The sequence below is a fragment of the Eschrichtius robustus genome, chromosome 8 (assembly GCF_028021215.1).
Source record: "Eschrichtius robustus isolate mEscRob2 chromosome 8, mEscRob2.pri, whole genome shotgun sequence".
Classification (NCBI taxonomy): domain Eukaryota; kingdom Metazoa; phylum Chordata; class Mammalia; order Artiodactyla; family Eschrichtiidae; genus Eschrichtius; species Eschrichtius robustus.
In genome coordinates, this window is record NC_090831.1 from 130,428,475 (window position 1) to 130,443,851 (window position 15,377).

At 54.9% G+C, this 15,377-nt stretch overlaps 1 protein-coding gene across 2 annotated transcripts in view; it reads right to left on the minus strand.

The window, feature by feature from the left end:
- The window catches only part of VIPR2 (vasoactive intestinal peptide receptor 2), a 69,616-nt gene that overhangs the window by 41,163 nt on the left and 13,076 nt on the right, over positions 1 to 15,377 (minus strand). The window contains exon 3 of one of the 2 annotated variants that reach the window (XM_068549788.1): positions 3,226 to 3,333. The exons of the other annotated variant lie outside the window; for it this stretch is intronic. Coding sequence (XP_068405889.1) covers positions 3,226 to 3,333 — 108 coding nt within the window. The remainder of the gene's footprint in view (positions 1 to 3,225; positions 3,334 to 15,377) is intronic. 2 annotated transcript variants of the gene reach the window in all.

A 15,377-nucleotide genomic window follows, 5' to 3' on the forward strand; every position in this document is an offset into this window, starting at 1 on the left:
CCAATGAGAGGCGTCGTAGGCAGGCCCTGGCCGCTCTGCCCTGCTCTGCCCTGCGCTTTCCCGCTCCCCTGGGCCAGTCCTCACCTTGCTGCCCCGAGGCACAGTGACCAGAGCAGCCAGGATAGGCACCACTGGTCACCGTGGTTGCAGGAAAGACCGTGGACGTCAGATTTGCGTGGCGTGAGATAAAGGCAGCTTTGACTTTACAACCCCACTGTTTGCTCCTAAGAACCTAACTTGCATGTCAAGACTCAGCAATGCAGGGTCCCCTGCACAGGAAGAGGCGTCTTTAGCAGATGACGCACAGGGTGGTGAGGGGAAGGGGACGGACCTGCTGGGTGGGCTTCGGGAGCTCGGACCCAGGCTGGCGCGGCGACTTTGGCCCTGTCTCTGCTTCCTGCTGGGACCACAGGCCCAGGGCTTTCGGAATAGCAAACGTTTCCTCACACCATCTCTTTTTATTTGCACACTTGGTGGCATCACTGTTCCCATTTTATAGATGGAAAAGTGAGGCTCTGAGGGTCAGTGACAACTGAGTTTTGTGATTAAAAATCCCTCATTTCTTCTACCCCAGGGCAGCCCACCTGTTCACCTGCTCTGACTGATGAATCAGGTGGGATGAAGAGCACAGTGGGTCCACACTGGGGAGGAGGTAAGCATAAGCCACTCTGCTCCCCGTGGGGAGAGAGGCCGGGGGAGTCCAGACCCCAATCCACTGGAGAGGAAGTGGGTTGGGTCGGTTTCAGCAAAGCCCCTGGAAAACATCACCTGGGCTCGCCCGGCCCAGCCTCACTCCAACACCGCCATCCCCTGGGTCCTCTGATTCCAGACCCGAAACCTCCTGCTCCAGCTCCCGGGGGGCCTGAGGGCAGCTCGGGCGCAGGGACTGCAGTGCTGTGGGCAAGACAGAGCCCTGAAAGGGGCGAGGTTGCTGAGGTCTGGCTCCCCTGCCCCACCTCACAGACGGGAGACTGAGGCCCACAGAAGAGAATGACCTGCCCGTCAGAGTCGGGGACAAGAAAGAACAAGAACAACAGTGGTGTCGGCAGCGTAGGGCCCACCGGCTCCTCCCGGCTCCTCCGTATTTAACTCATGCAATCCTGACAGCTACGAGAGGAGGCCCTTTGATGATCCCATTTTATGGATGAGAAACCTGAGGCTTAAAGAAGCTGGGTCACCCGCCCAAAGCTACACAGATTACAAGCGAGGTGCCCGTTTCAGACCTGGGCAGTCAGCTCCTCACCTGCACAGCACACCTGCTACCTACCTGCTCTCGGGACCTGTACCCTAAGCTCTGTGCAAGGGCAAGGAGTGGGTGCTGAGCTGGCCATTCCTCACTTACTATATGGCAAACACTAAAGAAGACATTTAAATAAACCCCATCCTATGAAGTCGAGATTCGCCCACAGGGTTGTCATCTTGCCTGGCTTCACACTCCTCAGTGAAACCTTAGGCAAAAGTGGAAGGTGGGCTTCCAGGAAATGCCTGAGACGGTAAAGTAAAGAGAGGGGCTGGGGAGGTGAGACGGGGGTCATGGAGGTGAGAGGGGTCAGGGAGGTGAGATGAGAGAGGGGCAGGGACGTGAGGGACGGGTCATGGAGGTGAGAGAGGGGTCGGGGGAGAGAGATGGGCAAAGGGGCGAGAGCGGGGCCAAGGAGCTCAGGGAGAAGGGTGTGGGAGGTGAGGGAGAGGGGTCGGGGGTGAGGGAAGGATCTGGGGGATGAGGGAGAGGGCAGGGAAGTGAGGGGAGGCATGGAGGTGAGAGAGGGACCTGAGAACAAAAGTGGGGCACAGCTTAGGACTCAGAAGTCTGGTCACCTGTTGTGAGGACCCCCGCAATCTCCATGCCTCTCCCCACCATGGCCCCAGTTCAGCTGCAGTGTTGGGGCCTCAGCACGGCAGTGTAGGTAGCCCCACCCCAGCTCCCTAAAGCTGATTGCACACTCCTGTCCTCAGTCCTTAAGTGCATGTTTGAGTGTGACTGTCCTGAAAAGGCCACAGTCACACGTCTGGCCCTGAGCACGGCCACCTGGGCTCAGACCCTGCCAGGAGGGTCCTGGCTTGGGCCGAGGCAGGGGTGATGGGCAGGCTCCAGGTTGCGGCCGGTCCTCCGGATGTGCTCCCATCGCGGGCCGTTTCAGGCTCCGAGTCAGGGGCGGGCCAGGACCCTCGCAGCCCTCTGGGGACTGGCCAGGTGGCTTCTGGAGAGGAGGGGGGGCAGAACTCAGAACTGGGCTGCCTGGCCGAGGGCACGGGCTCCTGGCCGTGTCGTTGTTGGACGCAGAGCATAGGTGCCTTCTCCCCAGCTGAGAGAACACTAATACTTGAAGGCATCCATGATGCCCTAAGGTTCCAATTCGTCAGAATAAATCTCCGAGTCCTGGAACCTGGCCCTCCTCCACCTGATGGTTTGATACTGTCCCTTGCAAAGACCTGCTCTCGGAACTCTGCCCAGTCCCCCGGCTCTCCCCTCCCACAGAGGTAGAGTCTCCCACCTGCCTGTTCACATCCCCTGTCCTAGCCCAGCTCAGGGGGACCTCACGTGGGCCCCAGGGCTCACCCGCATGGGGACAGCAGAGCAACGTGCTGGTTGCCATAACAACATGCACTGATGTGTGGAGAGACCCCCAATTTCCCACCTACAACTTTTTATTAAAAACAGGTCTATTTCTCGAACATCTGGGTTTCCAGGGCCTGTGTGCAGAGCAAGGACCGGAAGGAGGGGGCGGCCCATCCCGGTCAGCACCTTCTGAGGCTGGAAGCTCCGCTACTGCAAGTGTTCAGGTGACAGGGGGCTGGGTCAAGGGCGGGGCTGAGAACCCAGAGAGTCGGTCCAGGAAAGGAGATGATTCCCGTGAAGGAGAAAGTGCGTTCCCGGCGGGAAGGGACACCCTGGAGGACGCTCTCTGAGGGTTACGGGTGCCCACGTGCAGCAGGTGTTTCTATTCTCTCCCTGCCTGGTGCCACGGCCCCACGTCTGCGCTGGGTGCCTGTGTGTCTGGCTCCTGCTCAGGGTCTCCTGTCCGTCCCACCGTGTGTGCTGTAGGGTGGACGACCCGGCAGGAAGCCTTCTGTGCTCCCAGCCCCTAAGGCCAGCTCAGCACAGCTGTTCCCTGACTCACTGGGCCAAGGAAACCCACGCTCTGCTTCTTGTGCCTTCATGGAGAAGCCGGCGCCTCGTATGCACCCCCCCGCAAAGCTCAGAAACAACACAGACGACAGTACCTGGTTTGCTATAAAAATTGCTGAACAGTTTTGGACAGGGCACCGTGACAGTCTCGCCGACATCCGCGGGCAGCCAGCACGTGATGTTGTCCCAGACGCCGCTGCAGGCTGGAGGGGAGACGGGGGTGAGCAAGGCCCTCTGCCCACCACAGGGGCAGCGCCCTCAGGCCACGTGTGGGGTGCCCACGGTGGTGGGACCGGATCTGCTCAGAAGCTTCTCAAATAGAAAGCCTGTTAATTAGGTAATTATCTTGCAAATTATTTTTCTGTGAAACTCGCACCATGATATTATTGAGAATATACTTGGCATGGGTTCATCGTAATCAGCTTTGGAGGAATAAGCAGATCTGTGGTAGAATGTTTCTGAGGAACCCAGCATGCACTGCGCACTTTTGAACTGCAGTAGAATCATCACTTTTTCCTGCTGAAGTGCTTCCCCCCCACCCCCCATGTGATAAAATGGGCAACACTGGGTATTGTGTAAGTCTTAGAGGTAAGGGTCCCCTAGATGCACATACACTTGCGCGTTTATGAATTCTGACTTCAAGGACAATTTGCAAATTTAAATATTTGAAAAGATTTAGTTGATTTCAGCAGTCAAGACGACATATTAGTGGTGAAATCTTAGGTTACCCTCAGGGAGTTATCAAAACTTAACTTGCATAATGTTATAGCTTAAAACACTTTTCAGATCTCTTATTTGGTTTAATAACCACCCCACGATGGTTATTCATATCAACACTGTATTAATCATCTCACTGAGAAAGAGCACTGAGGTTTGAATGGTCCAGGGGCCTCTCAACATTAAACAGATGGTAAATGAATCCACGTTTGAACCCAGGAATTTTTTATTACAAGTCCAAGGTGTTTCTACTATATTTTGTGACCTCTAAACTTTTATACTTCATTTAAACTTCAGTATTGGAGGAGCAGGGGCTAGCCTCAATTCAAACAAAGAAAGGAACAACAGTTCTGCTCTCTGACACGCCACCCACACCTGTACGATAACTGCGCAAACACATCGATGGAACTATGCACTTTTGGTTTGACCACGGGAATGTTTTACTTCTAAGAACAGAGGTAATGAAAAGTTGGCTACAAACCAAGTTTTGCAAAAAAAAGATGAAAATAGGGACTTCCCTGGTGGTCCAGTGGTTAAGACTCCACGCTTCCACTGCAGGGGGATTGGGTTCAATCCCTGGTTGGGGAGCTAAGATCCTGCATGCCGCGTGGTGCGGCTAAAAAAACAAATAAAGAAAACCCTTAAAAAAGATGAAAATACTTTCTAAAGGCTTTTTAAAATAAAATGAAAATACATTCATCCTAAAAACTGTATTACATACCGAAGATTGAGTACATAAATTCATACTATATTAACATTCTTACATATTTAAAGAAAATGTTTGTTTTTGAAAAATTACTTAGAGCCCATCATCAAGGACAAAGACATCACTAGAAACACACCTCCAGCCGGGTGGGCGGTGCAGCCTGCAGGCCTGGGAGTGTTCGGATGAGCAGGGAGGTAAGGAGGGACGTGCCTATGCGATGAGGGCAAGATACAGACAACTGGGGACATATGAGCTTCTCGCTCCATTTCCCAAATCTCATGAAAATGGCAGTTGAGAAATTTGAAATGGCAGTTCCTAGAGATGTCATAAAACTGAAGACAGACAGCATGTATGTGTGTTAAAGATTGAGGTAGCGCAAAGGGGGCGGCAGCCCAGCCTGCAGGAGGTGAGCAACGGGGGCGCCCTTAAAGGGCAGAGGTGGCCTACGTTTGGGAGAATCACGTCGAGTTTGAATTCTGAACTCTGAGAACTCCAGACTTCCCTGCCCTGCTGGGAGTTTCTGGAAGCTCTGCTGGAGGAGCACCGGGGAGCCCCGGACCAACCCGGTCGCCTGGCACGGGACGGAGGGCGCAGGAGTGGCTCTGAGAACAGCATTCGGTGACCGCCCTGTGTACTAGATCATCGCGAGAGTCTTGCCGTTGTTCTGGTACAAAGTTTGATGCTAATTATTGATAGGGACATGGAAAACGAACTTATAGTTCCAGGAATAACACAGAGCTACACCAGAAAGGAGACTGGGACTGTTACAGGGTCAACTGTGATCATAATAACGTAAACCACAACCGTGATGGAACTCTGCGGGCGGGGCGGCGGGGGGCAGCTTGGAGAAAGGGGAGAGAGCTGACAGGCAGGGCTCACTCCCAACAGAGATCAGCTGGAGCTGAGACAAACTGGGGAGAAAAGGCTTGTTTGAAAAGTGGTGAATAGTCTAGACTGCATGAGAAAAAGTGGCGTGGGTGAGGCAACCAGGGTCTGCGTGAGAATTTATTTTTGTTACACTCTGGTAGCAACCTAGGTATTTGAGATGGTGATAATAAAATCAAGGCTCAGTCTGAAAAGAGGAAAATTTTGTTCACATCAATAGACTGAAAAGTTACTTGACGAAATTCAGCAGCCATTCCTAATTTTTAAAAGCTCTAAATAAAATAACGAAATACTGAGACTGCCTTAACATAGCAAAGACCATTTGTTAAAAGAAGTAGCTATTATTAGAAAAGGTTAATCACAGTGTACAACCCAAACCAGGAACCTACTGGGCACTTGCTGTCACCATCATGCTTCAACAATATATTAGAGCTTTAGGTAAAACAATAGATAAAATGAACTAAGCAGATTCGCTAAAATAAAGAAGGGAAAAAAATCCTAGAACTGCACTTTGCAATGTGGTTACCACATGTGGCCGTTTCAGTTTAAGCCTAAATCGACTGAAATTAAATGCAATTGAAAATTCAGCTCCTCAGCCGCAGTGGCCACACTTCTAATGCTCAGTAGACACACGTGGCTGGTGGCGCTCATCTCACAGCTCAGACACACACTTCCGTCATCCCAGGACCACACTTCTAATGCTCAGTAGACACGTGTGGCTGGTGGCGCTCATCTCACAGCTCAGACACACACTTCCGTCATCCCAGGACCACACTTCCAATGCTCAGTAGACACGTGTGGCTGGTGGCGCTCATCTCACAGCTCAGACACACACTTCCGTCATCCCAGGACCACACTTCTAATGCTCAGTAGACACGTGTGGCTGGTGGCGCTCATCTCACAGCTCAGACACACACTTCCGTCATCCCAGGACCACACTTCCAATGCTCAGTAGACACGTGTGGCTGGTGGCGCTCATCTCACAGCTCAGACACACACTTCCGTCGTCCCAGGACCACACTTCTAATGCTCAGTAGACACGTGTGGCTGGTGGCGCTCATCTCACAGCTCAGACACACACTTCCGTCGTCCCAGGACCACACTTCTAATGCTCAGTAGACACGTGTGGCTGGTGGCGCTCATCTCACAGCTCAGACACACACTTCCATCGTCCCAGGACAGCGTCACCCTCGAGCTGTAGCTAAAACGAGCAAAAAATAAAACCAAAAAGCCACTCTTACAAACTATCAAGAAACAAAGCAAAGAGAGAAAATAACAAACCCATCATTACCGTACATAAACTATTGCTGGGGGTAAATTAGCCCAAACAGATGCAACTTTCTTCACGTCATGGTTTTTCAGCTAAAAATGGCCATATAAATTATCTGAAATATTTTATGAATAAATCATAAATGAGAATTTTTTGGTAAACATTTATTTATCACTTATCACACAAATCTTCTCCGTGTTTCAAAACCCAAAACAAGGAGGAGGAGGTCTCTTATCCAAAGTGGGGGTCAGTGGCTTGGGGAACTGAAAAGCACGGTAGGTGCTTAATGCCTTAAATATCTTCCATTAATTGAAACACAAGGTGTGTTATTACTTAAACAGAGAACATACAGCCAAAGCCTTTCCTTTGCGTGTGGGCTTGTTGACTGGGCTTCTCATTGCTTTTCTTGTGTAAATCATACTCTGACCTATCGTTGATTTCCAACTTCAGAGCACTGAAAGTGGGCTGACTTAGGCTCCCGCAAAGCTAGATTTCCAGACTCCATCCTAGCCGTCATTCTCACCTCCAACCCTATGGCTGCTTAGCAACTCACTTTTAGTTTTTCCAAAGCACACAAATTGGTTTTCCCAGAAACAAGTGCTTTTTTTGTACTCCTCAGCTTCCATACTGTTTAATTTAGCAGTTGGGTGAGTAACAGATTTGGGAGGCACTGACACGTTGTAAACTTGGCAAAGTGTCCCAGAAGCTGCAGAGAGGAGGTGGCGGAGGAGCCCCGACCAGGGCCTGACCGAGGTGCCTCCGTGAACCAACCGCCAGGCTTCGCAGGGAAAGAGCGCATAGGAGCCCAGCGTAAACCGGTGGTGGTGGCCTCCTAAGTTCCTCTTGGGAAGGCAGCTTAGTCCCCTGAAAGGAACATTCTAGATCAAGAGGTTCAGAAAAACTGGTCTTATGCACGGTGCAGCCTCCAGACCTTTCTTAAACTTCACGGCAAATTGAACGGAACGCACTCGGGACACGGATGACTTGTGCTCAGGAAAGGCTGCTATTAGAACATGTGCCTGTCAATATTCTGGAACTCAGGGGAGACAGCTGCAGTTCACCTGGCCCGATGCAGTCTTATGAAGGGGGAGGAACCCGTCACCATGGAAAGGAAACTTGTACCCGAAAAACCAACTTTCTCTCCAAAATATCCCCGGGCAAGTCATACTCTCACAGACGATGGTACACGTGTTGTTTTGAGTCCCGGGTTTATTTTCTCAGTATTTCAATGACATAAACAGCAATTAATTTTCAAGAAAATCAGGTGAGTCTCACTACTTAGGTGTTACAGTTCATCTAGGGCAGAGCTTTTACAAACACTGTGTTTCCTGCTCATGGGTTCGCAGAGCGAGGTTGGGGCCAGAACCTGTCTTGCTGTCACTGCCCTCTCCCTGGAAGACCACTGTCCCCACTGGCCCTCCGTGACCTCCTGGGACCTGGGGAGATGTGCTCCTACCACTCCAGTCTTCCACGTTCAAGGTGTTTTATGATGGAAGCCCTGGACACAGAGCCAGAGGCATGAACCGAATCCAGGTGCGCAAGCAGACAAAGGACGGCTCTGAGCACTCGTCCAGCGAATGCAGGGCTGACGTCTCAGGTGAGGCTGTGACCACGACTGACGTGGTCTCCCGCCCTCTCTGGGTGAGGTTCCCGGGGCATCCCCAGCAGTGGCCGTGCTCCGACCTGTCCTCGTTTTTACCAAGAGAGAAAGCCAGTCCCCTACCAACACCAACGCACAGAGAGAGACAGCACAGCAGTGGGACAGCAGAGGTCCCCAGGCAGGCTTGACTCTCGACGGTGGACACAGTGTGATGGAGGTGCTTCCCACCGCGACCAGGAGCTCCAGGGAGGGGTCTCCGCTCCTGCGGCCCGGCCTGCGAGGAGAGGGTGGGCGGACCAGCACCCGGGCACCCAGTGGCAGGAGGCCTCATCCCCTGGGTCACCTTGCTCAAGACGGAGTGCGGGGGAAGTGCTGCAGGAGCAGGGCATGGGGAAAGGAAAAGGAGAAATAAAACTGTTTCTGGCACTAATGTATGAGGCCAGGCAACAGCTAACATTACCAATAACACCTTCCATTCAAAAGTTTAGTTTAAATTTGAAGTCATAAGTGGCAAAGCTTCTTCCAGAATCGGAAGCTGCAGGGAAGCCCAGGAAGTGCTCTCGGGCTCCGAGGCCAGAGCCGTGCTGGTCACTGGATCCCCAGCCTGCAGGCAGCAGGTGCTGACCTGGTCCATCCGTCCTCCTCTGTGATGGGCTGGTGGGACCTCATGACCGGGCGGGTAAACACCCCTCAAGCCGCAGCTCCTGGGGTGGAGGTCTCACAACCTCACTTCCTCTGTCCCCGGTGATGAAGCCGGAGCCCCAGGGAAGCCCAGCCCAGTCCCGTCAGAGGACTTGCAACTGCCTGGTTGTGGCGGACACAGCGCTGGACACTGTTTACTTGTTTCCAGGAGCTTCTGTGCATCAGTGACGCCTGTGTCGGCGGACAGGTGAGAACAGGTGCAGTGAGATGGGAAGAAGGGCCCGTCACCGCCTCTCCTGTCTCCTGGCTCCGACCCCGGTGGGCAGGCGGCCGAGTGCGGGTGTCAGTGTGCAGACGACACAGGGCAGACGGCGAGCGACACTGAAAAGCAGCTGCTACTCGACGGCAGGAAGAGCCACGCAGAGGCCTCAGCTGGGGGCCAGCTCAGCTCGACTGGCCTCCGCACCGTGACCAGCACACCTTCCAGGCCAAGTCCCTTCATTACGGACATTTTTATTCGCTTTTTATTTTTTTAACCTTGCTCGAGAGAAAGCAGAGAAATGGTGGCTTCTTGCTCCCTGGTCACTCCTCGTATAGAATTTGCCATGGCCAGAACGACGCGGTCTCCAAGGCTCACGTGACCGGCAGCACCTCGTGTGCCCCGTGGACGACCCCGTCAGAGGGCAGGCCAGCGCCCCCTCAGCCCAGGCTGGTGATGCGGCAGCCAAGCGGCAGTGGAGGGTGTGCCCGGGTCCTTCCTACACGCCCCCGGGGCCCGCTGTTAGTACCCACATCCAGGGCTCTGGTTTGATTCTCCCGGACAGCGCTTCTCGGTTTTTAAGATTCTTAGAGGTTCCAACATGTACCCAGGGCTGAGACCCACAGTCCTGGGGTGCAGGCGCTAGACGGGACCTTGAGGATTACGAGCGCGGGTGCTGACGGGGCCCCAGAGCAGCAGCCCCCGGGGACTTGCTAGAACGTTCCCGTGACCCACCCCTGGCCATTGCGCCAGAGACCCAGGCTGACCCCCGTCCCTGAGGTGGTGCTGAGCCGCTCAGGGGCTCACGGCAGCCACGCCCCACCTGGCACGGGAGGGAGGGTGGGCTCAGAGCCCACAGCTCGCCAGGCCACAGCCCCGACTTCGTTAAGCCTGGCTTCCTCCCATGCAGAGCGGGTGAGCCAACCGGGCGGCTCACCAGGGGCCTGCTTGGCACAGGGAGGCCCGTCTGGCCAGCGGGGTGCCTCCCGGTCTCACGCCACCGCCGAAGGGCCGAGCGTCCCTGGACGCTCCACTCGACGGCCCCCGGCACCTCCACAGACCCAGAAGGCAGGGCCGATGACCAGCCCAGCCCACGAGCCCACTGGGGAAAGCACTGCTCCCCGGATGAGCGGTGACAGCAGCAGCGGGGCCGGGTGCCGCCCTCATGAGCTCATTCCGTCCCCCAAACTCACAGGCCTGGGGTGTCCCCAGTCTCCTCGCACAGACGAGTAAACAAGGCACTGAATGGAGCTTGGCTGAGCTGCCGGAGGCTCCCCAGCCCTGCCCACAGCGCCTCTGTGCTGTGGGCTGGGCTGGGTGGGGCACAGACACACAGCGGGGCCCAGCCCAGCCAGGCCGCTTTCGCCCTCGGCCGTCCCTGGCAGCACTGGGCAGGTGGCTCGGCCTGGGGGTGGGCACGGTGGAACGTCGCCGATCCACCTGCACCTCCTGGGTGGAGTGTGGCCCCCAGGGCCCCTGACCCTGGAGCCCCTGTGAGGGCTGTTGTCCCCGCTGTGGGGTCCGAGAGCCCGCTGCTGGGCTGAGGATGGAGAGGCCACGCGCTGGCTGGGCGGTGCCTCGGGGACAGGATCTGTTGTCACGGCTGCTCTTGTTTCCTGTGCTTCCGTCTGGGGTTATTCAGGCCACACTAGTTACTGGACATCTCTGAACAGGAAAAAGGCACTTTAAGAAGGAATATCACGTTTTCTCACTCCATCTGTCACTCTCCTCGTGAGCCCCTTAAATAAGTGCCAGGGCTCTGCCTGGTGAACAAGAACTTTGGGGCAGAGGGCCAGCTGGGAGGTCATTAAAAAGACCACAGAGGGGCTTCCCTGGCGGCGCAGTGGTTAAGAATCCGCCTGCCAATGCAGGGGACACGGGTTCGAGCCCTCGTCCGGGAAGATCCCACATGTCGCGGAGCAAGTAAGCCCGTGCGCCACAACTACTGAGCCCGCGCACCTAGAGCCCGTGCTCCACAACAAGAGAAGCCACCGCAATGAGAAGCCCGCACACCACAACGAAGAGTAGCCCCCGCTCGCCACAGTTAGAGAAAGCCCGTGCGCAGCAACAAAGACCCAACGCGGCCAAAAATAAATAAATAAAATAAAATGAATTAAAAAAGAAAGACCGCAGAACTTCAGAGTCGGGAAGGACCTTCTGGCTCTCGGCAAACACACTGCTTCACAGCGGGGGTCCACACCTAAAGAGGCTCAGTGACCCCCCCCCCAAGGCCTTGAGACCCATTACACGCACATCAGAGCCTTCGCCACAACCTGTTACACCAGCCTCTGTCCACTTAGAACTCCTCAGTACCTGAGGGGACGATACGAGCCCCTCACTGAGACACCCTTAAAATTCGACAGACTCTTCCAGGCGTGCGATCTTAAACTACGAAAGCAGCACACGCCCAGGACCGTGCATTCGCACGGTGCGTCAGTCCAGGCACGAGGAGGTGTGGCCCGTGCTGCGAGCCCGCGTGCAGCCTGCGGCGGCGGGTGACCCCGCTCATGCTTACGGACTACCTGGAGACACGCCTGTGCTGCAGGTGGAGCCGGGCCCTTCCCCCTGGCTCAGGGCACAGTCTCTGTCCTGCAGGAAACCAGGTGGGGCCCCTCGCGTTTCTGACCACTCTGGTCTAAGGCACACTCTGGTCTCCTTAGTTAACATGCCTTCTCCACCTGACTTATTTCAGGCTAGTGGGAGTGGAGGGCAGACTGGGGTTTGGATCTGCTGGTGGCGGTTTTCGGGGCTGCAGGGGGCTTGGAGGCAGTCAGGGGTCTTGGCACAGGTGCTCGTGGTGGAAGCCAGCACCTCCTCTTCCCATGGACCAGGGGCCGCCTCCCCCCAGCTGCGGCCCCGACCCCTCTTGGCCGTCGCCCTGGTGGTTGTCCTCCTGAGCAGAGGACAGTTACAGACCCGGTGGGACCTCTCTGCCCAGCTGCACCAAGGCGGCTGCCAGCCACCTCTCACCCCTGTGTCCCCCAGCAGCATGGCAGCCCTCTCACTGGGTGGGGGACGCCCCCCTCCACAGGGGAGCAGACATCACAGAGCATTCCAAGGACTCTCCCCAGAGAAACCCTCTCCCCAAACAGGCCTGCCCCCGCCCCCTTTGCCTTCCACGCTGAGAGTTGGGGAAACACCTCCTCAGAGCGGCCTCCCCCCGGCCCCTCCTGGGCGTCTGGCTCCTGCCCCTACAGGGCCTGGTGACATCCTATACACCTGCCCGTACACCACGTACACAGAGACGTTATGTACGTTCTTCTCACAAACACAGGATATCCTATATGCTGGCGTATTCCTTGCTTTCTCACTTAACAATAGACATCTCGTATTTTTCATGTCATTTGTGACATGAGCCATCATTTTTAATGGCTACATGTTCCAACACCCACTTTACTTGTGATATAAATAGCAGTAATGAAATAATTGTCTGATCAGAATTCTAGTTATTAAGTACTTAATAGGTGTCCCCAAGGTGCTTGGACTTTTATCCCATTCTTTCGGAAGGAACTTAATTCTTCCCCAAATGATGAGGAAAAGCTCTTCTTCACAGAGAACGTTAATTAATACGTGTAAAGAATGGTTAGAATTTTAAAAGTTGACATTTTGGACCCTAAATACCGGCTGATTCAAGCACGAATCATCCACAGGGCACGAAAGCCAGGAGGTGGGAAAGCCTGGGAGAGCCCAGCAGCCCCACAGACCACCTGCCAATTGCAAAGGGAAAAAAGAATTTCATTTTCAAGATTCTGGAGGTCACTTTTAAGCAGGTGACCAAACAGCATAATGGGATGTTGGGGGACATAACGGGCACCAGAATGTTGACACCACAGAGCACACATATAACCTGCACACCTTCTTCCCAAAGGGCTTGACCTGAGTCAAATCAAACCTTTATGCCCAAACTGCAGCGTAAAGGAAACACAGGGGCTAGAAGAATTCAACCCGGAAGGAAACACCGAGACGCACCCAGAACGTGGGGCACTCTGCGAGGTAGCTGACCTGCTGCCTTAATTTTCAGAGGCACAGTCTGAAGCAACCCTAGAGTCAGGGCATTGCAGCTCCGCGGCAACGGTCCACGGAATGTCTTGCACAAACTGTCACAGCAAGTGCTGGAGGCTGACAACTGCTGGACCTGGGTGGTGGCACCTCCACCTCCCTTCCAACATTTTGATCATACAGATTTTCAATCACACAGAAAGGAGCAGCCTTGCTGTTGGAAAACTGCTCACTACGATCATTAGGGGAAGCCACAGTTCGACCCGCAGAGCCACGTCTGGGCCTAGAATAGCCGGCGCAACATGGACTTCTGGCCCTGGGGGGGAGGGAGGTGGCCCCAGGGTCCCCCAGGGAGGGAAAGCTGCCTGCCCCAGGCCTCGCGAGCTGACCCCTGTGGCCACGAGCAAAGAGCACACGAAACAGAAGCAAGCCACGCCTGGTGGAGGCGGAGATGAGGCCGTGGGGGTGCTCTGACGGGACCAATCTCAGAGCCCCGAAAACGCCGCCCAGCAAGTTACTCTCTTTCGCTTCCGTGCAGCTCACTTATTTTCATTCCTTGAAGACGAGGCCTCTGCTCTGTGTTCTCGTAGGGAAATACTAAACCAGATAAAAACTGACAGGGCAGCAAAACAGACGTGCTCACCACCGGGCTGGTGTGCAGGGTGTTAACTGTATTTGTTAAAATAAAACCGCAGCCGCCTGTGCAGACACAGCTTTGCAGCCGCCTGCCTGTCTGAGGGCCCTGCTTCAGGCTTACAGAGGGGGACGTGGTTTACTGTTTTCTGCAGGTAAGTACACAAGCCAGTCTTTGAGGCCCCCGGGGCCAGGTGGACTCTGACCAACGAATGTGCTTCCCCAGACCAGCGGGCGCCCCCGATTCGAAAGACCACAGAGGTGGCCCGGGGCAGCCCCGACCCTCTCACTTCTCCCAGGGCCCTGAGAACAGCGCGGCCATGAGCAGCCATCCCCTTGGGGCCTCCGGTCACTGTCAAATTTGTCCTATGCCCCACGGCCAAAATGGGGCTGTGTGCAACTTCTACTCTCAGCCCTGGTCCTGCGTTTGGATCCTTCAAAGGGCAGCTGCAGTCACGACCGGCAGAAATCTCGCCATAAGCTCACCACCACCTTGCTTTGACTTTCTGCTGAGACCACCCCTCAAAATACTCCCATTCCTGGACACTCAAGTCACGGTTCCCCAGCGGTCAGAGCTGGCCACACAGCACAGGAAGGACCCCGGGGGTCTGTTTCCTGACCTCAGGGTGCGCAGGGTCGAGACGTGGACGTTATCCCCGCAGCAGCGGCATAGGGAGCCCCGCTGTTCCAGCGGCTGCGTCCCGGCGTCTCAGCGCTCACCGAGGAAGCAGACGTGGTGCTGAGTGGGTCCAGACCCCCAGCCCTGAGGATGGTGACGCGATCGCTGCGAACCCTCCCCTGGATCTGGAAGCTCCGAAACGCTGGCCCCCACCCCCGTCAGCCCTGCCCTCAGCTTGGGATTTGCTCTTTGGGCACCTTTGATGCTTCCGGTCCGGGTGCCCAATTATAAATATCCTGCTTCTCTGCGTCCTACAGAGCCCAGCTAATCTCACCAATAACAGTGATGGTCAAACTCTACCAAATGGAGGGGTCTTTCTTTCTGTTGCTCTAAGGATGCATATCTACATCATTTATTCTTAAAATACGTGTAGTGAGATAAGGAGAGCTACATCCATGCTGGGTACGGAGCCAAACGCCTTTTTAGAAATGCTGCAGTCAGGCATGACGACAGTACTTGCTAGTGGCAGAAGCGGAGTGGAAAGGAGCCTTTTGAGGGGAAACGCCCGGAGTGACAACCCACCAGAACTAATAACAGCCTGTGTCTGGGACGCGTGCTTCTCAGAGACAGTCAGTGCAGGTGAAATCCGGCCACGTGCTGGGAGGGGAGCTGCTGCAGTCAGGACTCAAAAGCAACTCACAGAACAAGCTCAGGGCGTTTGATAACAACCCCCTGCCCGTGCAGACAGAGATGGAACAATTCATCTTCCAAACAGCGGACTGTCCCTTCTTCATGACTCGGCACACCGTTTGGACCAGCTGCAGCCATGCCCTCTTAAAACTTGCAGTGGCGAGCATTCGTCTCTCCAACAAATGTTCACCGAGCGTCTACTGGTCTGAGGCTGCCCGAGGTACCTG